We start from the raw sequence: 27,000 nt of genomic DNA on the forward strand, positions 1-27,000 counted from the left end.
ATGAGGCAAAAACTTGTCCTCATTATAAAATGTCACTGTAAATTCTGTTCTAATCTTGTTTTCCATATTGGTATATTTTAATTTGTTATGATTGATGATTTATCTCCTTATTGGTGCAGTGTTTGTTTTAGCATTTGTAGCTATCCCATACTCTATACGAGGTATTTGATGTACTATTAGGAAGTGTCTCGTATCAACAGAGATGGGTGTTTTGCACATGAAGCAGGCATGTTCAGTCAGTCCTACACATCTGGAATATATTTCATGTGCTGTTCCTGTCATAGCTATGTGTGTGCAATGTGTGGATTAAGTCTCATATGTCCATGATGTAGAGTTGAAGTGGCCTTGATTTCTGATCTGAGGCTCCATTGACAAGGATCAGAAACAACAAGCATAAAGACAGTTCTGTTGTTTTCTCCATGCGTCTTCTTGCTTCCATCTTCTAGAACAGGTAGAAGAAAGTACCGAAATCTAATACAGAAGTGCAAGGAATTGAAAGAGAAAATGATAAACAGCTAGGAATGATGAAAGAAAAAGGAATAAACTTAATGGATACAAGAATGAACTAAGCTGGGGTGGTGGGCAGGGGTGCATCAGGGAAGGGGAGGAATGCCAGACATGAAATAAGAAATCTCATGCTGAAGGCAAAGTATAACAGACTTTGGGTGAACTGGTCTGATTATGATGCAAGGGAAAATGTGGGTTAGAGGGAAGCTGAGAAGTCTGTAATCACTAGCACTCTGTCTGGATTTCTAAACCATGGTAACATTTCTACTGTTTGTGTAGATGTTTTGCTGATTTTCATCACTACCTCATAGTGACAGGTTTGGATTCATGGCAAAGACCTTTTATTAATTTTTATCTGAATTGATAGAAATTTTTCGTATGAATCTAAATATGTTATATTTACTATGGATTAAGTGGGGTAGTTTGGTTGTAAAAATTGTCATCCTTTCTTTCTTTTAAAGTCTTATTAAAAGTAATTTGAAGTAAATTAAGGTAGTCATATTTTAAGATTGTCTGGACAGCTAAAACATTATTTTCTCATAAGAATAAAGTTCTGACTACCAAGTTCTGGTTCCTGAAATCAGTGGTCATTTCTGGCATTAGTTAATTATTCAGTATTTTCACAGTGCAATACATACAGTAATATTTCAGAGTTACATCTGTATTTATGGAGCAATAGGCTTTTTGAATAGAATGTTACAGTACATAAACAGCTAACAAAAGAAAATAGGTAATTCTGTATTTGTAGCAGAATCTGAGCTGTATGCCAGTAAAGTTTATGATCAGGCATTGAAAAATGACAGGAGATGAAATACTGGATTGTTTTTTATTCTTCCTTCTCATTTTCACTCCATATTCAGAATGGCACAATCTGCAAAATGTTGATTGTCTTCATAATAAACACACACAATGAAGACAAGATTCCATGCCAAATCTTGCTTTTGGTGTGTTCTAATTTTTCTGTGCTGTGTTTTGCTCTTTTTCTTTGAGCCTTTCCAGTTATCTTGCTGACTATCATTTTCTCTTCCACATTTTGGAAACAGAAAATTATGTATTCTACAAAATTAGTAGAGATTTATAAATGCTTCTGTTAATCTTGAAAATAAGGAAAATGGAATCTATTGTTCTTTTGTCTTTGTAATTCTGTTTTCCATTTTAGATGTGGAAGGTTTAGCTTCTCAAGTTATTATTGATGCTAATGATGGAATAAACGGAGTAATTGAATGGGAAAGTACCAAGTAAGTCTTGTCTCCTTGAAAAGCTCACTGTGTCAGTCAGTGATTGTGGTTGCCCAATTATTTTCATTTTCAGTCAACAGTAAAAGTCCTGTTAAAACCAGGGCCAGATCTTTCAGATGGCAAAGCATCATTCAATTCGGTAGAACGAGAAAATGTAAGATAATTTTCACACTGAAACCCAGCATTTACTGTACGTTTAATCAGAAATATTTTGCTACTACATGCTTTCACTGCTGTCCTTTTATATAGTGAACATGTGTCACTCCTCCAGCCTCCGTCCAGCATTGCAGCCTCTGCTTCCATGTAAGCATATACACTGGCTTCTCCCAGATCTTCTCTGACTAATTTCTAGAAGGCATCCACGAACACAGACAGGCATAATCTGCCTCTAATAAGCAGGAAAAAAACACAACCTCCTATACATAATTCCGTTTAGATAAGAAACAAAGGAGAAAAGGTTGTATTATGCAATTGTAGTGATGGTGATACTGTAATAATGCCTTTTTCTCATAGAATCATAGAATAGTTAGGGTTGGAAATGACCTTAAGGTCATCTAGTTCCAACTAGGCCTGCCATGGGCAGGGATGACTCACACTAGACCGTGTTGCCCAAGGCTCTGACCAGCCTGGCCTTGAACACTGCCAAGGAAAAGCATTATAAAGCATACTTCAGAGAGGGAGTGATTTGATGCAAAAATTTAACATCTGTCTACCATCTTATTCAAAAGAACATGATTAGTGAGCACTGGTAATTTTTCTTGTTTTTGTCTCAGCTTTGAAGTTAATGAATCTCACGGGAATCTAACAATAATGGCACACCGGAACAGGGGATCATATGGAAATGTGTCTGTATTTCTTTATGCCCAAAATTTGGAGGCACAGCTGGGTTTGGATTTTAATATGACCTCAAGGGTAAGAAGGAAATTCTTAATCTAGTACTTTTCATTCCTTCAGCTTCCTCAGAATAAGATTTTTTTGTTTAATCTGCAGAATGATCAGTAATGCAGCTAAATTTTCCAACTTGTTTCAACTGCTTTGGTCATCTGAAGAGAATGAGATAAAATTAGTCATTTTACTGTTTCTTTTTAAAAACTGAAGTATTTTTAAATATAAGGCACACTATAAACTTTCAAACATTTATCTCAAATACAGTTCTGCTTAGACAACCGCAAGTAAGATTTCATGTAAGGTGTCATATTTGATGAATGAGATAAAATTAGTCATTTTACTGTTTCTTTTTAAAAACTGAAGTATTTTTAAATATAAGGCACACTATAAACTTTCAAACATTTATCTCAAATACAGTTCTGCTTAGACAACCGCAAGTAAGATTTCATGTAAGGTGTCATATTTTTTTACAACAGAACTTCCAGATTAAATTAATCTTGCTTGTTATCATTCTGCAATGTGTTGAACTTTTTACTTCTGTTTCAACCAATTTATAAGGGAAATAAAGATTATAGCTCTTCCTGCCTCCTCTTACTTTCTATTGAAGACAATTATGTTTACCTTAGTTGAAAAATTCTGTATATATTAACGTCTGTTAAGTATTTGATGCTTTCGTGTTTCATTGCTAGACTCTTTTTTTTGCTGATGGAGAAAGGAATAAATCTGTTGTTGTTATGATTTTTGATGATGATATTCCTGAAGGTGATGAGAAATTCCAATTAATTTTAACAAATCCCTCTCTGGGGCTGGAATTAGGAGAGAACACAACAGGTAAAACTTAGTTTTGATGTTCTTACTTTTTGGAATTTTATGGCTGTCAATTTTATTCTTCTGACTAATCGTATTTCAGAGAAGACCATTGCCCTGCTAGGATCGTTATGCTCCTTTGGAAAGTTCTTAAACACCCCTATGAAATCTATTCAATTAACAAGATAATATGTAAAACGGGGAATCAAAAAGTACAAAAGTGAGCTTTTTAATAAAAGAGTCTAGATTCTTCCTGTCCAGAAATATTTCTTACTTACATATTCTTTTCAAGTAATAGCATGGACATAAAACCATTATGTATGCACTAAAGGAAGAATGGATTTGTCTTCATATGTATTTCATTTATCTATGTGTACAATTATATTTTACTATGTTTACTGTGTTTTTTTCTCAAAAGCCACAATTACTATACTTGCCAATGATGACGGCCATGGAATTTTGTCATTCAATAACAGTGATCACTTCTTCCTAAGAGAGCAAACAGCTGTCCATTTGATGGAAAGTATTGCAGTATTAAACATTATTAGAGAACCTCCTCAGGGAATATTTGGCACTGTGACTGTTCAATATCTTGTAAGTGAAATTAATTCTTCAAAGCCATCAGTGGATTTGACCCCTTCTCAAGGATATATTGTGCTGGAAGAGGGAGTCAGATTCAAGGTAATATGATAGTTATTACTAAGTAAGTGAAGAAAGCTTTTGTGAAATTGTTGGGAAGATTTTAGAAATGTGTGTGTTTCTTTCATGTGTTTATTTTTTTCTTGTTTTCCTTCATTCTCAGAGTAAATTGTCTCATGGGAGTGGGACTAGGTAAATTTAAATGTGCTCTTCTGTAGGTATTTCTCTGTAGTAGATGAGGTAAATTGAAAACAATATAATGGGTATATAGTGTTTATGTATGCACAGGAACATCTTGTTGTATGTATTCAATACGTAGATGAAACATAAACTTTGAAATGAAGTGATAACGTACACACATGGTAGTTAAGGCTGAAGTAAAAATCCCATTCTTTAACATGGTACTTCAGAGGGTCTGAACTGAACAGAGTATACTTCAGCAAATGCAAAAAGTGAACACCTCTGAGAGTCGTAGGAATAAAATATTACTTATTCTCTGGGAGTATTAAACTCACTGACTATACTGTGCCTGCAAGAATGTCAGCTAGGTAACGAGCAGCTTAAGTTTGTTAAATCCTGACCCCTCTGAAGTTAAATGACAGCTTGCTTTTTAGATTTTATTTTCTTTTGTCAGTGAGGTGAGGGTCAATAATAAGTTAGTGGGCTAGTTAGTAGTGGCTAGTTGGATAGAATCTGAAACAAAACTCTCTGCAAATACCGCTTTTCAGTTCGTGAACCTTAAATGCATTTGGAACCACAGTGCTGAGTAGTGTAGTAGATCTGTGGGAAGCCAAGGACTTCTTAAATTGGTCTCTAAAATACGGTTTACTGCAGAAGTAAATAGAGATCTGAAAGGTTGTAAGCTCCAGTTTAGTTCCAGATCCATAATTACTAACTTTTTTTTCTATAGCAAAGCTGTGAACCTGTGTAACTTCTGGCTGTTTGGGTGCTGGGAGAGATGACACTGAGCCCCAGATGATAATGGAAACACGTAACTCTATATAATTCTCTGCTACTTTCAGGTCACTTTGAGAGGATGCTATTCTCATCCACAGTAGTGCAATAAAGGGAAAAAAGCATCAAGAAGAGTGAGAGTATCTCACATATTCCTCTATATTTGCTTTTTTTCCTTCTTTCTTACCCTCACCAGTAGTGGAATTATCTTGTTTCCCTGGAGCTAATTTAGTTGCCAACTAAAGAAAATTAAAACCAACTTCACTGAGCTACATTAAAGGATCAGGTAGCTGTATGGGGACTGGGAGTGTGACCAAGGAGTGTGTGGAGTAAGTAGAGAACCAAAGTGTGAGAAAAGGATCAAAAATTATTGCATTTCAAAGGGCCTTAGGATGAGAGGAGAAAAAATGAGAAAAAAAATAGCTAAGTGGATATTTATGCTTGTTCTGGTGTTGCACCAATGGAGGTCACCAGACAGATGACTTTAGAACCTCATCCTGAGCCATCCCTGCCTCAGATCTGTCCTCTTCAGTTTCAAGATCTGCTGTTCTCCTGCTGTGCTAACCAAAGGCGTACACTGAAAGAACAGAAACAGGAGCATGGTCTGATAGGGTTATGTCATCATTAGCTGTCAATTCTCAACACCTTTCTGTGCTTGTTTTCTTGTCAGACATTACATATTTCCGCAATACTGGATGAAGAACCAGAAATGGATGAGCACTTTGTTGTTACCCTGTTCAATCCAACTGGAGGAGCCAGACTGGGCACAAGAGTGCAAACTATAATTACAGTATTACAGAACCAGGCTCCACTGGGCCTTTTCAACATCTATCCAGTTACAAATAGGTACTAAGAACTGATACAGTTAAAAGGAGATTTTTCATGTTTCATGTTGTAGAGATGGTATCTCTCTACAACTTCCTTTTTGATGAATCTCTTTAAGGAAATTCAACAATCCAATTGTAAGACATTTCTAATTTTAAAAAGTATCCTGTCTGTCAAATACTATTACTGCTATGCAAAAGAACAGAAACCCACTTCAAATGGACTCTTCATCATTAGAAATATATTTTTTATATTATTTAAATATCATAATTTATATTACAGATAAAAATATTACATATAAATAGCAATAAATATATTATTTAAATTAAATAATAATGTAATATTTAAATAAAGCTTTTTTTTTATCTTTGGATTATTCTAGCACAGTATAAAGGGTGCACTTTGCATAAACCTGACATAGCCTTAATCTGAAAAAATGGCATCACACCTTTTCTATCATATTTTCAAGTGTATTTTTTCATAAACCTATACTTCATATACGTCCCTAAACATTCCACTGATAGTAAGCCATATTATAAGCTCCAAACCTCAGATGAGTACCCAAGGAGTCATGCATTTTAGAATTCATTTTTGTTTTTAAGTTTGTGTGAAATACACTGTCTCTCAGGGCTGTTTTTCAAAAGTTAATGAACCATATGTAATGACATTTGCAAAAATCATTCAGCTTAAACCATACACTTGGTGTGTTAAATTTCAGGCAGGCTGGTTTAGGATTTTGTTGAATTGCCTGTGATTTTGCCAAGGTCTTGTGGTGAGAAAACATTGGACAACCTCAATTAATGTAGTGATCAGTCCATCAGATAGCAAAACTAATCACTAGTATTTTCATTTTACTTCTTTTGCGTATTCTGCAATGAAATTGTACTGTAAGAATCTTATTCCTTTACCATAAAGATAATATATTCTTTCTTTCTTTTCACAATTCTCACATTTAGGACAAATTTCCTCATAGTTGAAGAAGCCAACACTACAGTTTATTTGAAAGTTTCACGGAGTAATGGGCTTAATGTGTCTCTGAGTGTTGAGTGGGAGACACTGTCGGATACTGCATTTGGCATCGGTACGTTCACTTTATTGAGAATTTCCCCTGCTTTTGTCAGAGTAGTTATATCAAGAAATACAGGAGATGTAACTTTGGAATGTAGATTCATGTATTTGGTGAGATTAATCAGGAGATAAAAGAGTTTAGCTCCTTAAGAGTGGCTTTGTCATCAGCCACTTGTGTCAGAATTTCAATAATCTGTATTGCTCTCCTTCCTGCTTATATGTCACTAGACTTCTGTTTCACTTTCGTACATGGGGGGGTTCTGGGCTCAAGCACACACTGAAGCCAGGTCATGAGGAGCTTCTCGTCAACCAACACCCCGAAGTCCTTCTCCTCAGGGCTCCTCCACACAGTCTCCCCCAGCCTATGTTTGTGCTTGGGATTGCCATGACCCAGGTGTAAGGTTCACATGGTACCATCTCTCCAGGCTGTCCAGTTCCATCTGGATCCCATTCCTTCCCTCCAGTGTGTTAACCACACCACACAGCTCAGTGTCATCAGAAAACTTGCTGAGGGTTCTCATTCCCATTGTCCATGTTGCCAACAAAGTTGTTAAACAGCACTGGTTTTGCTACCGTGTCGGGAGCACTACTTGTCACTGGAAGCTATCCTACCATCTCTGCCCAATTGTACCCATTTCCATGCTAAACCTTTTTGTTCCAGTACTGATACATGTACGGCTGCTCACTAATCCAGACTGAAACTAACAAGGCAAAAAAGAAAATTCCTGGTTTTGAACATGGATGAATACTCTGTCTGGCTCAGCAGCTCATCTAACCTCTGTGGGATTGGGAGTTTGGCTTTTGGAGTTTAATTCTGACAACACAGTACTTTTTTCTGTAAGCCAGTCAAACAGCTTAGGCTGTTTAAGAATCTTAGTGCCATGACTGATTGTTGTGATGAGAGGAGGAAAGAAGACAAACATATACACTTTGTAGTTTCTTTGTCACTCCTTGCTAATTTTCTTACTAGCTGAATTCCAGACGGAATCCTACTCAAATTGGCTATGCATCCTCCATATGTAATTGTAATATATTAAGAATACATTTATCACAGTATCACAGTATCACAGTATGCTAGAGATTGGAAGGGACCTCGAAAGATCATCTAGTCCAATCCCCCTGCCGGAGCAGGAACACCTCGTTTAACTCTCATGAGATCCTCTGTACTATAACATTTCTGTTACATTTACATTTCTGGTACATTTATATATACCAACTATGTAGAGACTACTTCAAAACTTCTGATACTAGGTCTGGTTTTGGCATTGAAAAAGACCTCAGGAATAAGCACTATTTCCTTTTACTGTATTGCAGGGGGCAGTATCAGTGTCCTGTCTGTCTTGCAAAGTTTTGTGGAAGAGTCAGCATCTAGTTGGTGTTTCTTTACATCAGGTCAAATCCTGTATGGTATTCTGCTGCGTACACCTCCAGCTATGTTTTCTACTGTTTACCAGTGGAAAGGAGTTTTTGTTCCTGTCAAGGTAAATGTTTGCTAGCAGACACCAAGCATGCTACTTAATAAAGAATTTAATTCTCAATTTTACTTTTTTATTCCTCTCTCAGAATTTAAATATGTGGGATCCTAAGAGCTGTCTGTCTTTCCAAATCCATGCCTCTCCCTACCTTGTGATTACTCATGGAGGAGCCAGTGAGGGAGCTTTCAACAGCAGTGTTTATGCATTCATGCCGGGACACAGACTGTTGAAGGTGAATCTGTTTTACTTGAAAAAACATAAAATAATGGAGTTGGAAAGGGCCTCGGGAGGCCCTCTGGTCCAGCTGTGTTTAAGAAAACAGCACTCTGTGCTCAGCTAGTATGTGTTCCTAACACTCTGCATGATTTCAGTGATGTAAGTTTTAATAAATGGTTGTCTAAAGTGTTTTTATATTTATATTTTGGGGGTAGGGAAAATGACCTGGAAGAGAGGAAGAAATTGTGGAGCAATCAAGTCACAGAACATTTTCTGAGAAATGTGTAACATTATGTAAATTTTTAATCCCACATATATAGAGAGATAAGTGAAACTACATACATGTAATTTAATGTATTTATATATAGTTTTATGTGTAATTTCACAATTTTTAAAAGTCACAGAATCATAGAATTATTAGTGTTCGAAGGGACTTTAAGATCTTCTAGTTCTAAGCCCCTGCCATGGGTAGGGAAAATATGTGTATATATGTATAAACTTGGCAGTTGAAGAGACTTCCAAACACCATTTTTGTTGTATTTTGCTCACAGATACAGACTTTCTCTATTCTGAATACTACACAAGTGAAACATTTTGCTGTGGATGAAGAAAACTATTTGATTTTTGTGAGTCACACAACCAGTTCCAGTTCCATCCAGGTTAGACTACATTTATCTTCCCTTTTATATGGGTAGTTTGGTTTGTTTTGAGTTCAAAATATGAAGTAATAATAAAAAAAACACCCTATAAATATACATTTTTGGGGAAAAAAAGCTTACTTTTCTATTATGGATTTCTGAGACTGAAAATTATAGGGTTCTACCAATACTTTCTGCATTAACACATAATTTATATTTGGTTTGATTTTACTGCTAGTGTTTTTTCTGTTTTGAAATCTAGCATGTTGAACACCTATAAGAACAGAAATAGCTTCTGATCCTAAACTTCTGAATCTGAAGAACAGACACAGCTGCTTGCAGTAGGGTCATTCTTACCAGCATTCTTCTGCCTTAAGGTCCATCTTAGAAATGAGGAATTCAGTTCACTATAACTCTTCCCAGTTTTTCATCATGACACCTAATTTCTTTTCTCTAGGTGCTAATTATGAATATATAATTAAATAAATGTTTCATCTTTCCACAGGTTTTCCAGTGGCATAATGATGTATTTGTGCTGCATCATCAACTTCCACTTTACAGAGCTCTGAACGTAGCATTGTTTGATAGAGGAGGCATTATGTACCTGTTACTTTCTTTGTCTAATGCCAGCCAGAACTTGCTCTTGTACCAGTGGTTGAATAATGAGTTTAGGAATCTTCATCAATTACCAGCAAAAGTAATAAAACATATGGAGACCTTCATTTCTGGATCGGATATCTATTTAATTACTGCAAAAGGTATTTAGCAGAAGACAAACACTGAGTTTGCAAAGTATATGCTGGCTTATTTGGTAGTAAAGGCATCTGGGGTAAAGGAGTTTAGCTAGGAATTAAAGTATTACAGGGAAGTGACAACTCACTGATAAGCCTTTTATCAAAGTAATCTCTGGTTTGTCCCTCAAAAATAGAAGCATTGTTTGTTCTCAAATACTTATGAAACTGATGAATTATTTTTGCAAGAACGATAGGCATTTATAACTATTCATGTAGCTGCTGATCGCAATCTTTCTAAGCTTTTCTGAGCTTTGTGATATGCAAAAATCATTGGTCAGCAAACTACATGTGTTTTTTATTATAGATATAGCATTTTAATCATTGTTTTGTAAGTGCATCTCTATGCCTATTGAAAAGTTTATTTTGTAGTTTCTTTGCAATTGGCTGCTGTCTACTGGCAATATTAATAATCTTATATGTGAATGTGTGCAGAAAAGGCCTTAAATGTCAGTGGATGAATCATTCCATGGAGACTTTAGAGCAGCTTCCAGTGACTAAACGGGCCAACAACGAACCTGGAGAGGGGCTTTTGACAAGGGCCTGTAGGGACAGGACAAGGGAGAATGGCTTTAACCTCACTTACTATAGGTCTCACTTTGTAATTAAAGCTGCCAAACTCTGCCTTTTGAATAGCCATCAGTGTGTAATTTAGCTAACAAGCAGCAAACTAATGTAAATTTTTCATTTTTCTCCTTTGTAGAATCTGGAAATTCTTCTGAAATTTTCATCTGGGAGACAGGGCAATCTACTTTTAGACACTTCCAGTCTCTTCCAGTCTGTGCTGTAAGAGGCATCCATGTTTTTATGCCTCCTTCTGGTTTAGGTAATTTAGATGTTATTAGAATCATTGTGCTACCAAGGGCATTTCTAGCATTACAAGAACTTAAATATATCACTGCATGTTTCTCTTTTTCCCTCCTTGTACAATGTAGTTCACATCTTCCTATCTGGTAAGGACACAACATCACTGTATTCTTGGAACTCGGAAGAGAACCAGTTCTCTGTAATGCTGGAAGCCCCATTTGCAGATCATATCACTTCAGCTACTGCAAGGTCTCTGAACTCCAGTAAGAACTTGATTGCTCTGTCTGTAGAATCCCACTCCCAGATTTATGAGCTGACTGCTATCTCCAACCAGTCAGATTTTATACCTAGGTAGGTTTTTTTATGTTTTATATAACTTTCATATATCCATAACTTTATAATATATTTATAACATATATATATAACTTTTATATAACTTTTTTAAATTTTTAATAGGTTTAATATAACCTGAAGACAAACAGCCTCATGACTGGCTTTAACACATGGCAAAAAAGGACTTGCATTTATGACTTGATTTTTAAAAAAGTTTTTATTTAGCATAAATGAAATTATTTTCATAACTAACTTCAGTTATTCTACGATCCATTATAATTAAAAAAAAAACGCAAAAAACAAAAGATACCAGAAACCCACTAACTTTAAACCTCTGTTATTTCTTTAGGCATATGAACAGTCATTCCAGCTCCAAAAAAAGCTTATTAAATTTACAGCAGTGCTTTTAAAGTTCATTAATCAGTTATCCTCAGTTTATAATTATTTGAGATGTGTTTTTTTTATGCTAGTTCAGGTGAATTGATATTTGAGCCTGGGGACATGGAAGCTGTGATAGCAGTCAGTATCCTGGATGACATCATCCCAGAGGAGGAAGAATGCTTCAAAGTGTGGTTGAAAAACCCTAAGGGAGGTGCAGAGATTGGTGTTCATGGTTTTGTTAACATAATTATTCCTTCCAATGACAATGCCTACGGAGTCATTGCATTTGCTCAGGTAAAACATCTAAGGTAAATCATTATAATATGTATAAATAATTTCTGAATTATGGAACACAAACATACAAAAACTGTAAACTGGGCTATGTGACAGGATTGTTTTTCTGAAGTCTTGTAGCAATCTGAATTAGAAGATTTTTAACATCCATTTAGCATTCCTATGTGATGATACACACAGCAATGTGAGAACACAAGCTGATAGAAAACCAGTTCCACGGCCCATCCCTATTATGAGATTTTTATAATCCCCTTACATTTAGATTAACACATTGGTTTATCAGATTGGTTTATCAGCAGCCTAAAAATTCAGTTTCCAGATGGCATTTATGAATTCATCATAGAGTCACTACTGGTTAATCAAGGTTAATCAAGGGAATTAAGTAAACAAATCTGTAGATCCTTTTCCCCTGAAAAAGGTACTAACTAAATGAGTTAACCTGCCAGAACAAAATATTTTTTTTGGAAAAATGTCAGACTGGAGGTATTATTTGCAGTGGTTAATTCTTAAATCATCTGACACTGTAGAAATTATCTAGACACATCTATACTGAAGACATACTGAAAATATAAACCACAGAAGAGTCATTACTGAAATGAAACATGGCATCTGGGCTTCTGTAAGAGGATGGACAACAATAAAGTAAAAGCAGTAAAAATATGTCTCTTTGAAGGTGTGCTTTTTTGTCATGTGCTTCATATGATTTGGATATAAATACTGCACTAAAAAAAATAAAAAACCACAAAAAAAACAAACAAAACGAACAAAAAAAACTACCAAGAAAAGAAACTTTGTTTTGGCTTAGAATAAAGAGGCCTGACATTTTAAGTTCTTACATCCATGAAACCTGTGATTATTGAGTAGATCTGAAAATTAAGACATAAAAATTTAATAAGCACATATGTATATAGCTACTTAATAGTATATTAACTTTTTGATGCCCAGTGTCACTGGCCCCCATTGCATACCCAGGCCCCTAAAGAAAGTTTTCTTTATAAGAAAATAATGTTATAACTCTGCTCTTTTATGTTTTCCAGAGTTCTTTATTTAAGCAAGTTGAAGAAATGGAACAGGACAGCTTAATTACCTTGAATATTGAACGTTTAATAGGAACATATGGACGAGTTACAGTGGAGTGGATTGCTAATGGGAGCATAAGTGATGTATTTCCATCTTCTGGAATGGTATGTAATAATCTGATACATATATACATAACCACTGATATGAGGACGCACTGACTGTATTGTCTCAGACCATAGATGCAGATATACTGAGGGAGAAGGATAGTACATGTTAGATTGACCAATTCTTCTGTTAATTTCTGCTTCCTGGTCCTTTCCTGTGATTCTGGCACTTCTGGTAACCACATAATACTGCACCATCACTCTCACTCTTCTAGAACCAGGAATTCAAGGACCAGGATGACTTCCAGTAATTAGAAATGTATATCCACAGTGTCCTGTTCCCATCTTCCTTTCTTGCTCCTATGATATCCAGATATGGTGTCAAATAATTTCCATAGGTGGGAATCTTTGTCCTGACCTTGCCAATACACCTTGAGAGCTTCAGTGGACCAGGAGAATAACGACACGTCCCAGTTCTTTCTGTTTATAAAACTATTCAGATTTTCAGCCACTTTAAAATTCAGTTTCCTGCTAGCCAAAGCTCTTACATGCTTTAGGATAGGCAGATGCTGGGTGCTTCCTCTCAAAGGCCTCCACCTAGTGGCATCTGTAGAAAATACAAAAACCTGTAGGCTTTGAGACATTAGAGCTGTAGTACAGACCCGAGCTGAGGGAATAGGGACAAAGACTCTAGAAATAAACTTTACAACTGGAAATAATGGGTCTGGAATAAGATAAGAAATAGAAAAAAGTCACCAGAGGGGAAATAGAGGAAGCTAAAACAAGCATACTGAAATCATTGAAGTTTTCCTTGAGCATTCCAGATTGGTACTGCATGATTTCCCTGCATATTCTTTCAGGTAGGAAAAGATGGAATGGTAAAGCAAAGGTATACCTTGTTCACAGGAAATTTCTGTTTATCTTTCAGCATAAGTGAAAGTGTTTCCTAAGCCTAACTGTTTATAGACACATCTTCCTTTTTGAGAGACCTAACCAAATGGCCCACCCACTATTTATACAGCAAAGGGACATGAAAATGATGAAAGGATTGGAGCATTTAATACATGGGAGGATGCTCAGGGGGGATCTTACAACTATGTGTAAGGGGCATGGGGTCAAGGTTAAAGAAGATGGAGCCAGATGCTTCTTGACCGTGTCTTGTGCCTGCATTGGGCAGAATACAGGAAATTTCCTCAGAGATATTGTGAAGTCTCTGTCCTTAGAGATACTTAAAACCTATCTGGACATGGCCCTGAGCAGTTTGCTTTGGTTGAACCTGTTCTTAGAAGTGACAGTTGGACCAGGTGATCTCCAGAATTCCCTTCCAACCATTGTGATTCTGTGGTAATGAAGATATGTGGTCACTTTGAAACAGTTGAACCATTTTTCCTCAAATTGGAGTGTAGCTGTCAGAAAAAGGTATTGGTTTGGATGCCTGTTTATAAGGCAGATAGCTATAGGCAGCTAAATGATACCAAAATAATTTTCATAGAATCATAGATTTTGTCCTGATTTTGGAATAATCTTCTCAGAGAAGAAGGGGATTCCCCAGTACTGGGCAGCTTTAAGATTCGACTGGATAGGGTTCTGGGATATCTAGTCTAGGTCATGTTTTGCCTAGAAAAGTTGGACCAGATAATCCTGAGGTTTCTTCCAACCTGGGATTCCATGATTCTATGGTACATATATACGTGCATATGTGTATATTTATGTATGTGTGTGTATGAGTGTGTTATATATATGTGTGTATTTTTAATTGATAGAGAATAAAAATGGTATAACAGCATTGAGAAGAAGTTTGACTTCTTTTCTTCCCTCTTTCTGAACTTCAGATTACATTTTCAGAAGGTCAGGCCCTGTCCACAGTCACCCTGACAATTCTTGCGGACAGTATTGCAGAGCTTGCAGAGACTGTGGAAATCACACTCACCTGTGTTACCACTGTGGGTGTTAAGAATACCATGAAAGGAGCTGTCATTGACCCCAACCGGGCAAGAGCTGTACTTAGCATTTTACCCAGTGACTCTCCACATGGTGTGATTGGGTGGCACATGGACTCCCTCTTTGTTAAAGTCATGGAGCCAGAAGGTAAGTCTTGTGTCTTCATTTTTAGGTAAAAAAAAAAAACACCGCCAACTTTTTCAAAGTCAGCATTCTTGAAGCTATAATATTGGTTTTATATATATAGTGTATCATGTTTATATATTATATACATATCATATATATATTTTATAACCATTATAAAATACCATATTATTATAATCATTACAATACATAGCATGTAATATGTAATACATAAGGCATAAGACATAATGCAAAATACATAATGTGCAATGTATAATATATAGTATACAATATATTATATATATGATGCATGACATATTTTATATGTTTTATATATGATAATATATATGCACAATTTAGGATGTATGATATATAACACAGAATATATGATAGATCTATAGTATATGCTATATAATATATAGTATAAAATGTATAATTTAATTGTATATAATATGATAAGATACACATCATATAATATGTACCTACTATATAGTAGGTAATATGATTTATAGTGTATCATTAGAATTGTTATAATATATAGGATAATTTATAATATATATAACCATGTATATGGTTATATGTATTATTTTATAGGTATTTTATTTTTATATGTATCAGCATTTTTCTATTTTTTTTTTTAACCAGAAACAGCCTTTAAAATGTATGACTATGGCATTTCATTACATACATTATATGCTGTATTTCACATTACATATATCAACATTATCAAGTAATTTTTGTTTAGGGGGTAAATTATTTAAATCTTGGCATCTTGTGATGCTAATTGCTAATACATGAAGTTCTTCTATTTAGATTAAAAGCCTAACTTTCCCATTTAATGGTGTTAATATATTGTTTAAAATAATTTACATAGCAAGGCTTTCCTCATGAAGTGGGTCAAAAAGGGAAGCTTTTTGTTCTGTGGGACAGGGGAAGGAAGGAAGCAGAGGAAGAGTGAATTCCATGTCAGGAAAACTGAATTAGGGTTTTCCTGCCTGCCAGCTGCATGTTTGATAGGTTATGTCAGTTTTTCTCCCAGGGTCTAAGTGAAATTGTAAAGGATATGCCAGGCAGCTGGCTAGAGGAGGACTGCTGCGATGCTCCAACTTCTGCCCTCTCTGATGTCTCAAGGAGTTCTGGCACTTGCCATAACCTGGGAGTTTTCCAACAGCTGCCTGATGGCCTATTCATACTTCAAAAGCCCAACTGAAATTTCCTGACAATTCAATATGCTGTCCGTATTAACAAATAAAGTTTATGGAAAATACGTTTTTCCATCAGAATATATTATTATTGCAGATAAAACCTCCTCATCAGTTCTATTGTAAAGGGAATCAGTGTTGCCCTTTCTTTAGCACATGTAAGTATTGTGGGAGCACAAAGCTGGTTGCTTATTATCTATTTCTTCAGCCACAAACCCAACACTTTCAGCCAAGTGCTGTTTGGTGGTTCATTGGAAAAAACTTGCAAATCTTCTTTCCCAAAAGGGATCTGAGCCTGACTGATATAAGTGTATCTTGTTTTCATAGAATCATAGAATCACAGACAGTTTGGGTTGGAGGGGATGATAAGAATCATGCAGTTCCAACCCCCTGCAACAGGCAAGGACACCTTCCACTAGACCAGGGGATCCAAGCCCCATCCAACCTGGCCTTGAAAACTTCCTTCAAAATCTGAATGGAGGAAATGTAAGATTTACAACCAGAGTGATTGCCTCCAATGCTCATTTCTGTATTAGTATCAACAGTGATCTCCTAGACATGTAAATGCCATACAAAATAGTAAGATGGGAGTTTTGAAGGAAAATTAAAAAAAAACACAAAATAAAGGCCATATCAAAGTAACAGTTTTTGTAGCAGACATTTTAAACTAGAAACATTCTGTGGTTTACTCTTCCTCTAGATCCAGGTTTCAAATGCATTCCAGGTGTACCCACTGTGTGTGTTCACCCCACTTGTGCATGCTCATCTGCCTGACCCATTGAATTATCCAAGTATTGTGTTTCTAAGAAGAACTGAAGTGGGCTCGAGCAAGCAGCTGTAGTACAATTAGGTGAACTGAAAGTCAAGCAGAGGCAGGGTTAAAATAATCGTGTCTTGTTTCATTCCTCTCCTTGTTATAGGGCAAGTGAATTCAACTACTCTTAATTTACAAATCGTTCGAGAACAAGGGTCTGTTGGAAAGATTGCAGTTCAGCTGAGCACTGCACCTAACCTTGAACTGCCCCTCTCCAACCAAGCAACAGAGAATGAGGATTACATACTGGAAAAGAAGACAATTATTATGGCAGAGAACATGACAATGACTTTTGTCACAGTCACTATTTTGCCTGTGAGTAGTCTAACTTTAGTAGGCTTTAGCTAATAAAGTCTTTTAAGGAAAGGGAAAATAGTACCATTTCTATACCAGAAATAGGATTTAGTATTTTAGAAATGGCTGAGGTGGGGTTCTTGCCTCATCAGATGGCAGCCGTCACTTTCTGAAGAATTCAAGCACTCATCAATGAGAATGAACCAAATTCTTTGTTTCGTTGTAGTCCCAAAATTAACATGTAATAATGACAAAGGAAAAAATCATAAATGTTGCTTTTTCAACTTGTTACAGATTTTTACAGATTTATTTTACTTTGCATGCTCTTAACATATTTATTCTGTAGTTCAGGAAATGCTATATTTTACCAAAAATATGTATATTCCTTAAATATATTCAGAATGAAGATATTACTTTTCAAGTTCTGGTTTAGTTTCTAAGATCTAGCCAACTTTCTTATAGATCAGAGAAACAACAGATAGCCAGCACTGCTTTGCGCTGTTCTGACAGATCTGGAATCTGATTGCCAACTTCAGTTTCTAAAGCTCAGCAAAAGCAGCCTTTTTCTCCTTTCACATGGTGTAAAGCAAGGGGTTGCTTATATGGTCCCATGTGCCGAGGGTTTTTGAACAGTAAGCAGCCTACAAGTAGTGAGTTTCCTGCATGTGTTGTAACTTAACAACGTTTTATTTAAAAAGTGACATTTTTGCAGGATAATGTTCCAGAATTACAGGAAGGATTTATAATCAATATTACCAATGTGCGACTGCTTGATTCTCCCTCTGGGGGCCAGCCAAGCATGAAGAGGCTTGGGTTAGAAATAGCTGAAATAACAATTGAAGAAAATGATGATGCCAGAGGAGTATTTAGTTTCAATGTTACAAGGGTAAGTCTGAATGAAAAGTACTTAAAGTAGCATTCCAGCAGGAGAGTCTCTGTTTTCAGACCAGTTTTGATGGTGTTTTAATAAGCTTTATGACACTAAATTGTTCTGGATAAAAAGGCCAGATACCAGACAAACAAGTAAATCTTAATTCTTCACAATTAATATATGGAATTTATTAGATAGCTGAAAGTGCCAGGACTAGTGTGATAGAACGTTCTGAAAGGGACTTCAGGATGTCATCTAATCCAGGCTTTCGCTCAGAGCAAGGTCAATGCTGAATTCAGACCAATATACAAGTGATTATGTATTTTTTCATTTAGTTTTACCTGCAAGTAAATATGCAAAATAAAAAACAAACAAACAAACAAAACCCTAAACCAACATAAAACAAAGTTGCTGTGATGCTCAGCAGTTTCTTGTTGTCTTTACAGGATATAACTGGAGCTGTTGTTGGTTATGAGGTACCGTCACCACAGAATATACTGAAACTCCCAGTTGTTCGACAGGCTGGGAGGTTTGGGTCAGCAACTCTGTATTGGGAAGCCATTCATGCAACTGCTAGTTTTGAAGACTTCACACCATCATTTGGAAACCTTACATTTGCAGATGGGGAGGTATGTGCTTTCTGAAAGTTTAACTGTCTCTAGGTTACCAGTTTAAGAGTTTCTCATGTTTCCTTCCAGCAGAATTTGTGTCTTTTCATTGAAAGCATTTTATCTATGGCCTTATGTCTGTGAATGATGCTCCTGACTTCAGTTCCTTAACAGGGAAATGTAGAACGTTCATGAGCATTGACCAAATAGGGCTGTATTTGGTCAACCAAATGTTGACCAAATGTTGGCCAAATGTGTCTTTCACAAGCGACAACGTAATTTCTAATAATAAAGCCTGAAACACTGAAAATTTGTAATGTAACATGTCTTTACTATAAATGCTGTATGTTTTCTTAGCTGTGTTCTACATATAATTTTAAATGTCATGCTGCCCCTGGCAATACTTAGTGTACACAAGCAGTTTTGATTCCAAGTGAACAGAACTGGTCTTTGGCAAGTAGGATGTACTTTGTGAGCAGAATTTTGGCTTAAATACAATGTTGTCTACTTACACTTTCCACCGAGTACCAAAGCAGAGCAGTCTGCTGCTTTTAGTACACAATGTTTATGTTGGTGGACTTAAAAACCCCTCTTGAATTTTTGTTATCTTATTATACAAGTATGGTAAGAAACAAGCATAACTAAATAATGAGTGTTTATCATTTTTTATATAAAATTTACTTATTTTATTTTTTTTTGTCAAGCTATTCACAAAATATTATAAATGAAACTCAGTTGCTCTTTTTTTACTTTTTTTTTTTTTAAATAATGTTTTCTGCAGGCTAGAGGACAAATAGAAGTTGAAATCATAGATGACAATGAAGTGGAATTTCTTGAGATATTCAGGATTGCCCTGGTGAGGGTAACAGGTGGTGCAAGACTTGGGGATGACACCCTGGTAATTGTTGCTATTCCACCAAATGATTCCCCTGTTGGAGTATTTGGTTTTGAAGAAAAGAACGTGAGTTTGATTTGGATTGCACTCTTTTCTGCTAAAGCTGGATAGTGAGTTCGTGTCACTAGGTGTCAAATAGGTGATTTTGGTGAGCATTCATTGCAGTGGAAGACATGACTTCATTGAAAGCCATGTTAGTGCTTGTCTCATCTAGCTGTGTAGAATGGCTGTAACAACAAAACTGCTGCATAAATGCAGATTTCTGCATTACTGAATCGATTTAATTCAGTTCACTAAAAAAAAATCAGGGCACCCAAAGTAGTATTTTGGTAGTCTGATGAATATTAAAATGGTTTTGTAATAATCTGTATTGCTGAAAGTAAAGATAAGAAATTACAAAACGTATTTCATCTTAGTTTTTGTCAGTGAATGATTCTTCTGCTCTCAATCTTGCTGATGCTGTGCCTGTTTGTGACTCACTGTCTGTAATTATTTTTAGTCATAGAGCATACAGAAATAACACGAGTGACTAATCTTTGATAGCAGAATTCAGTACATCCCTTATATCTGTTATCTTCCTGTTGATTTGCACTGTTGTCCTTATTTCACATTGTCGTTGATGTTTTTTGTCATTCATCTCAAGTCAGTATTGATGCATTTTGCTACAGCCTTTCCTTCTTTTTCCTCATCTTTCTTCATCAGGTAATAGTGAAGGAACCTCAAACACCCGATGACTCTGCTGCAGTTGTATTGCTCACTGTAAGTCGAAGTCATGGAGGACGAGGAGCTGTTAAAGTGTTATGGATTCTTGAAGAAGCAGCCAGATATGATTTGACCCCTTTGAATGGTACCCTTCACTTCAATGAGGTATTTCTGATATTGCAAATAAGTGATTTGCTATTATATTTATAAATAGTTTCCTCTTATTATGCATGGTTTTGTGGTTGCTGTTATGTGTTTATAGCAGCATGGTGTTGCTAAATATCGTAACACTAGGAAAAGGCCAGTTTGAACCAGTGGGGTTAGCAGTGTGCAATGGTTTGTTTTTTTTTTCAAACAAAGCCAACAGCCTCATTTTAAGGCAGCGCAATGTAATCATTAGGAAGATGGGCTTTTCAGATTTGAATTGTTTTTTCAATAAGAAAGAGAAACAAAATGCACTGAATGTGAAGAATGATTACAGGAACATTTATTCCATTGCAGTGTCAGACAACTGCAAGAGCAAAATTGATATTGAAAGGGTGAGAAGGATGAAAGAATGCTCAAAATTGGCAGATTTTAAAAAATAAATAATAAAACACCCTAGTGACTTTCAAACTGAACAGTGTGATTTGATTTGTGTTTCATGGCAAGTAAAAGCTCTGAAGTTAGGAGCCGAAACACTGAATATTGTCAAGCTATTGTTGTTATCTTAATATTGGTCTTTTATAAGCGACTCAAAATATTTAATGAGGAAAAGTGTTTTAATATAAAGCATAATCTGTCTGTACAAGGCTATTTTGCATAAAATAAATATGCATACCAGTAGTTTCTTTTAATCAGCTGGAAAATAGCTTTTTTTGGTAAGATTCACCAGTATTTGGGAAAGTTTTCCTGTCATTTTTTGCTATCCTTTCTCTGCTGATAGGCTAAATATTGTTTTTTGTCCCTGAAGTTCTTGTATATGTATAGCTGTAAGAATACAAGTATGTATGTATGGTGTACTAAAGATATGCAATGTGTGCCTACTTTTTTCCTATATTTTTATCTTGGGCATTTGCTGCTGCCCACTGCCAAAAATGTGGATTAGACAGGAATTTGCTAGGACCTTATATATCTAACCTTAATAATGTTAGTCCTTAGAATGTATGCACACTATTGAACATGAACTTTCTGATGGAAAAAATTGTCTAGAAACTTTCCTCTAGGTTGAAAACTTCTATATGAATACAATTTCAAAGTAATTTCAGTTGTTAGTCAGTTGAAAATAGCCAGGATATTTCTGGGGAGTACACAATGTTTGAGAGAAAATTTGTAGTATTTATTAAGCTGTGAGAAAACATTTCAGCCAGATCAGAAATATCATATTAAAAAAAATACAGAATATATCAAGCATATGCATGTTTAACACTTGATTTGTTAAATAAAAAAAAAAACTTTTTTATAATACCATATTTTGTTCAGTTATAAATACTTTATTTATGTATCTTCTTATTTTACATGATACAGACTGAATCCCAGAAGTTGGTTGTTTTACATGCGGTACAAGATGGTCTGCTGGAGGGTAATGAAACATTTACCATACAGCTAGTCTCTACTGGTGATGCAGAGATATCCCCTGTAAATGGTAAGGAATTAATTCATTACCTGCAATTTTGAGTAATTTCATATGAGAATTCTAGTAAGCCTGTTCATATTCTTTTAGTCTGCAGTGCTTATGTATTTTGTGTACAGTTACTTGGTAGCAGTTTTGACTGATAGTCTTTTTCCCTAAATTGTTTCATCGGCCAAAGAAATCAAATAGAACCTTAGATCATACTTTTTTATTCTAAATTAATTTTTGGCGTAAAGTTTTGTGTTAAGATGGGTAACATTGTAAAGAATTCCTTAACAAAAATAAGCAAACCAGGTTCAGACCTTTTTGAATCGTAGAACTATTTTGTTTGTAAGGGGGGTTATAGTTGCAAACCCTGCTCAAGTAACAGACTTCACAATTAGATCAGGCTGCTGTATGCCTTGTCCACTCAAATTCTGAATGTCTTCCAGGACAGGCAATTCCATGGGCTCTCTTGGAAGCTGGCACTAACCACTCATGTCACAAAATTTACCGAAGTTAGGTCATTATTTAGTTTTCATTTACTATGAGAAGCTTTGTTCTTTTCATAGGTGTTGCAACTGTCATTATTGTGGGTGATGAAGGAGCTTCTGGGGTGGTTGGGATAGCCCATTCATCCAAGCATGTTCTGATTGGAGAACCTTCAGGAAATTATAATGGAAGTGCTCTTATTAGGTGGGTACATCACTCATTTTTCCAAAGGAAGGACAAGAGTACCATTTCAACAGCTATATGACTTCACATTTGGCAAGAATTTGTTGAGTGCTGCATTTCATTATCACTTCTAAAATCAGAACTATTTTTAAAATTAGATACTTGTTTTTAAAGAAGGGCAGAATATGTTATGCGTCTTTTCAGTATTACTGGAAAGCTCTAAATACTACCTTCAGTCTTCAGATTGTTTACACATTGATGCATTAAAGGAAGGGATTCTAGTGAAAGAAAGGAGGAAGGGGAAACAATGGCATTTGAAGATACTTCGTGCTTTTCAGGATTGGTTCCTGAAGTGTATTTCACTACACTGCTATGATGGCTAGCCTAACCAAAGCAGGAACTGGGTTTTTAGTTGGAACAAGATGTAATTATTTCACTGCATTCAGTCAGTTGAAAAGAGGATGAGTAAACAAAGATGTTCGCACACCTTGTAAGAGTACTGGAAAAAGGATTACAACACTTTGCCTTGGTGAACCAGCAAATAAAAGCAACAGAATAGCTTCTTATGCTACCCTGAAAAGCCCATAAGACAAAGTGATGCCTTGTGCAGCAGTTGTTGTAGATTATGTAGTAGATTGTGTTAGGTATGGACAAATTTTTTGCCATGACTTTGTTCACCAAGACTGATGTCATGAGCAGAATTAGGCTCTAGGTTTTTAGACAAGCAGCAGACAGAACATTTCTCAAGTGATCTCACAGTAGTATTCTAGTGTCCTTCTGCCTTAAACCCCAAATTGCCTCTAGGCATTACCCTTAAATCCCGTTTTCTTTTTGTGTGCCTAATTCCAGAAGAGGAGAATGGAACTAAGAGATCTCAGGTTTCATCCCCTGTGTTTGGGCTATACATATGCAAAGAAACCTTAAAAGAGACCTTAAAAAAACTCTTGGTAAAAATGCAGCTCTAGATACCTCCCAACACAGGTAAATTAAACAAAACCGCAGATATGTTATTGCTCTGAAGAGGGAATTTTAAAGATCTTAATAGTACTTAAGATCCTTACAGATCTTTAAAATCTCAGTAGGCTTAGTACATTAAAATTCAAGCTTCACAATGCTGATAACATTTCTTTCATGCAGAACAATATCATATACTGTTTGTCTCTGGATTGGATATTAAATATGAAATGTAGAAAATAAAATCTGTGTTTGCGTTCTTGTCTGCAGCCTGACACGTGGCCCAGGGATTTTTGGTGAGATCATAATACATTGGAATATAACACCTTCTCATCACACAGAATTTGTTGAGACATCAGGGACCTTGACAATGCGAGACAGGCAGTCTGCAGCAGTTGTTCTGATACAGGTATATGAGAGATTTTACATGACTAGCTATTGCAAGTAATTCCTTTTATTTTGTTAGCATCTTAATTAAAATTAGTTACACCTCTCTCCCTGGAAATAGTTTTAATTCTTTTAGCTTTCTTTTGTTCTGCTCCCTAGACTGTCGATGACAACAGTCCTGAGGAGAAGCATTACTACCAGTTTCAGCTAACTGGAATTAGTGATGGAGGACTCATAAATGAATCTAGCAGCACAGCAAATATTACTATGGCCGCCAGTGATTTTCCATATGGAGAGTTTACATTTACACGGGAACTACTCCAAACAACCGAAGAAGAAAAATGGGTACTAATTAAAATTCCTTTTTATGTAAAGTATTGATATATGTTAATACTGTTGCTAGATTTATGCTTAACTTTAGAAAAAAAAAATCTAAGTCTACATTTCTCAACACAGTCTGAGAATGGCTGGCTGTACTTTTTAGAGTTTTTTAATACTCCAAGAAAGAAGGCTACCTGCAAAATTAAGTGCACTCTGTACTTGCTAAGCAAAGTTACCTGAGAGAACCATTGAAAAGATGCCTTTAGAACAAGCCCCTAAAGGCAACTGTCACAGAAAAATAGAGCTATTTTTTAAAGAAAATGTTCTCTTTCCCTCAGGTTAACATCAGTATTGTGCGTTCCAGGGGATCCTATGGCAAAGTGCGTCTTTGCTTTCAGATAATAAATGGGACTGCAGAGGAAGGAACTGATTTTACTCTCACAGTAAGGGAACTGTTGTTTGAACCACATGAGGAAAGTAAAATAATTTTGGTTGAAATCCATGATGATGACTTTCCTGAAGGTCCTGAAGACTTTTCAGTGATGATTACCAAAGTGGAACTCCAAGGAAGGTAAAGACAAAATTCCCAGTTGGTTGATTACAAGCAGAAGAACAAACTGTATTTGGAATCTAATCTACCTGCATAAAGTCACTACTGTAAAATTTCGAAAAACAGCCAGCATGGTAACTGCAATAGAAATTGGGTGCATGAGGAAGCAAATTATTTAAATATTAGTATAAAGATTTTGCTGATTAAGATTTATTAAAGCTAAAAGTCCATACATTACATGCAAGTTGCCAAGTTTCATGAAATTCAAATAAGAAGATCAAATGAGAAAGCAAAAAAGAAATATGCATGTTTGTGTGAATAAATTACTCTTTCTGCTTATATAATAGTTTGAAAAAGTGTGACCAAAAGTCTTCAATGATAACTGTCAGAAAATAAAAGTATTTGTGGTAATTCAAAAATTGACATGCCTGCATCTTAATACTGTCACAATAATATTTTTATGTTCTTTCTTTTTATTTTTTTTTTATATTCTTGCAAGTGGATTTGATTTTACCATAAAAGAAAATGGTCTACAGCTAGATCAACCTCCAGTAATAGGAAATATCTCCACAGTTCGAGTCACTATTGCAAAAAGTGATAATGCAGAAGGCATCATAGAATTCGATCCGCAGTATATCCTCTTACAGGGTCAGTTTACCTCCAGTTTTCACTGTGGTTTAGAAGATAAGTCTGTGGCTGTGGCATAACTTTTGAAATAAAATTACTTTTTCTCAATTACTCTTGCAGTGGAAGAGGATGCTGGATTAATCACGATTCCAGTTGTGAGGAAGCGTGGAACTTATGGTGATGTAACAGCTGATTTTCTTTCTCGAAGTATTTCTGCACTTCCCAATGGTGTTGACTATGTCATCCATAATAATTCTGTCATTTTTTATCACGGCCAGAACCAGACTTTTATTTACATCTCTATTATAGATGATGAAGAAAGGTAATACATTTTTCAGATATTTATTCACCATTTTACTTCTGAGAAATCTTTTTTTCAGCATGTGCAGCATGCCTGTGTGTAGAATTGGAATTAAAAAACAAATTTATGCAGTGCTGAAAAATCATCTTAATTTAAAAAGGTGGAGGGTAAAAGTGCTATTATTAGGGTTTCATCATTCCTGTTTGTTAAATTTTATGAAAAAAATACATTTTTTAAATTAGATTGTCAGAAATCTTGGGTGTAAATAGTACTGCTGTGAATAATAAAATATTCTGCCATATTTAATTTAACATAAGTAAAAAGTAGAACGTTAATTTTATTTCGGATATCACCATTCTTTGCATGTGGGAGGACTCTTCTGCTGTATGCTTATGGGGATGATTTCTGTACCCCTTTAAACAGATCCAGCTGGGTGCGTGGCTGAATCATTAAGAATAATTTTAATTATTTTCTTTCTCAGATATCTCAGAAACACTTTTTCTTTTTTCATGCAGTGAATTTGCAGAGCTGTTTGAAATCCACCTGACAGGAGCCACTGGTGGAGCAGTCCTTGGGCCTCACCTAGTGAGCCAGGTCACTATTGCTAAGAGTGACTCCCCTGAGGGGATCATCCGATTTCTCAACCAAAGTCAAATTATTCTTCCAAACCCTGATACACTTACGACAGTGTCCCTAGTGCTGGAAAGGACTGGAAAATTGTTGGGGGAGACACAGGTGGGCTTTGGCTCTCCAAGATTGAATGCTTTCCACTGACCAGGTCAAAAAGCTCCTGCTTTTTTTCTTCAAGAGCTTATTTGTGACTGATTTCTACTAGGATAATTGCATATATTTGCAGTATAACAGAAAATGTTGTTACCCTTCTAATACTGTCTTTCTTCTGCTTTCTTTCTTTTATTATGGTCTTGTGTGCTTTTTTTTTTGGAAATAGCTGACTAATCCTGTTGAAAATATGATTAATCTAATACACCACTACTAATTTAAGTCAGACAAATTACATAGTAAAGCTAGTCAAATTTTTTTCAGTATATTGTTTACTTTGTGTTCTCTAGATTTTTATTTTTTTTTTTAATACTCTATAGAGACGAGTGACAAAGTGAAGTTATAAATATGAATCAGGGCAGGCCTTCTACAGTCTTGG

At 35.7% G+C, this 27,000-nt stretch overlaps 1 protein-coding gene across 1 annotated transcript in view; it reads left to right on the forward strand.

Moving 5' to 3' along the window:
* ADGRV1 (adhesion G protein-coupled receptor V1) overlaps nt 1-27,000 on the forward strand; it is a 280,088-nt gene that overhangs the window by 70,549 nt on the left and 182,539 nt on the right. Inside the window, exons 40-67 of the mRNA XM_057404316.1 lie at nt 1,667-1,745; nt 2,519-2,657; nt 3,323-3,464; nt 3,859-4,121; nt 5,704-5,879; nt 6,815-6,939; nt 8,241-8,407; nt 8,490-8,633; nt 9,169-9,276; nt 9,761-10,013; nt 10,750-10,872; nt 10,982-11,204; nt 11,657-11,861; nt 12,899-13,045; nt 14,818-15,073; nt 17,172-17,380; nt 18,072-18,245; nt 18,677-18,859; nt 19,620-19,799; nt 20,436-20,600; nt 21,942-22,059; nt 22,599-22,722; nt 23,926-24,064; nt 24,202-24,387; nt 24,702-24,934; nt 25,413-25,561; nt 25,661-25,862; nt 26,357-26,576. Coding sequence (XP_057260299.1) covers nt 1,667-1,745; nt 2,519-2,657; nt 3,323-3,464; nt 3,859-4,121; nt 5,704-5,879; nt 6,815-6,939; nt 8,241-8,407; nt 8,490-8,633; nt 9,169-9,276; nt 9,761-10,013; nt 10,750-10,872; nt 10,982-11,204; nt 11,657-11,861; nt 12,899-13,045; nt 14,818-15,073; nt 17,172-17,380; nt 18,072-18,245; nt 18,677-18,859; nt 19,620-19,799; nt 20,436-20,600; nt 21,942-22,059; nt 22,599-22,722; nt 23,926-24,064; nt 24,202-24,387; nt 24,702-24,934; nt 25,413-25,561; nt 25,661-25,862; nt 26,357-26,576 — 4,832 coding nt within the window. The remainder of the gene's footprint in view (nt 1-1,666; nt 1,746-2,518; nt 2,658-3,322; nt 3,465-3,858; nt 4,122-5,703; nt 5,880-6,814; nt 6,940-8,240; nt 8,408-8,489; nt 8,634-9,168; nt 9,277-9,760; nt 10,014-10,749; nt 10,873-10,981; nt 11,205-11,656; nt 11,862-12,898; nt 13,046-14,817; nt 15,074-17,171; nt 17,381-18,071; nt 18,246-18,676; nt 18,860-19,619; nt 19,800-20,435; nt 20,601-21,941; nt 22,060-22,598; nt 22,723-23,925; nt 24,065-24,201; nt 24,388-24,701; nt 24,935-25,412; nt 25,562-25,660; nt 25,863-26,356; nt 26,577-27,000) is intronic.

This window comes from Pezoporus wallicus, unplaced genomic scaffold (assembly GCF_028554395.1).
Source record: "Pezoporus wallicus isolate ANWC-B61680 ecotype Strahan unplaced genomic scaffold, APGP_CSIRO_Pwel_v1 contig_4322, whole genome shotgun sequence".
NCBI classification, from domain to species: Eukaryota; Metazoa; Chordata; class Aves; order Psittaciformes; family Psittacidae; genus Pezoporus; species Pezoporus wallicus.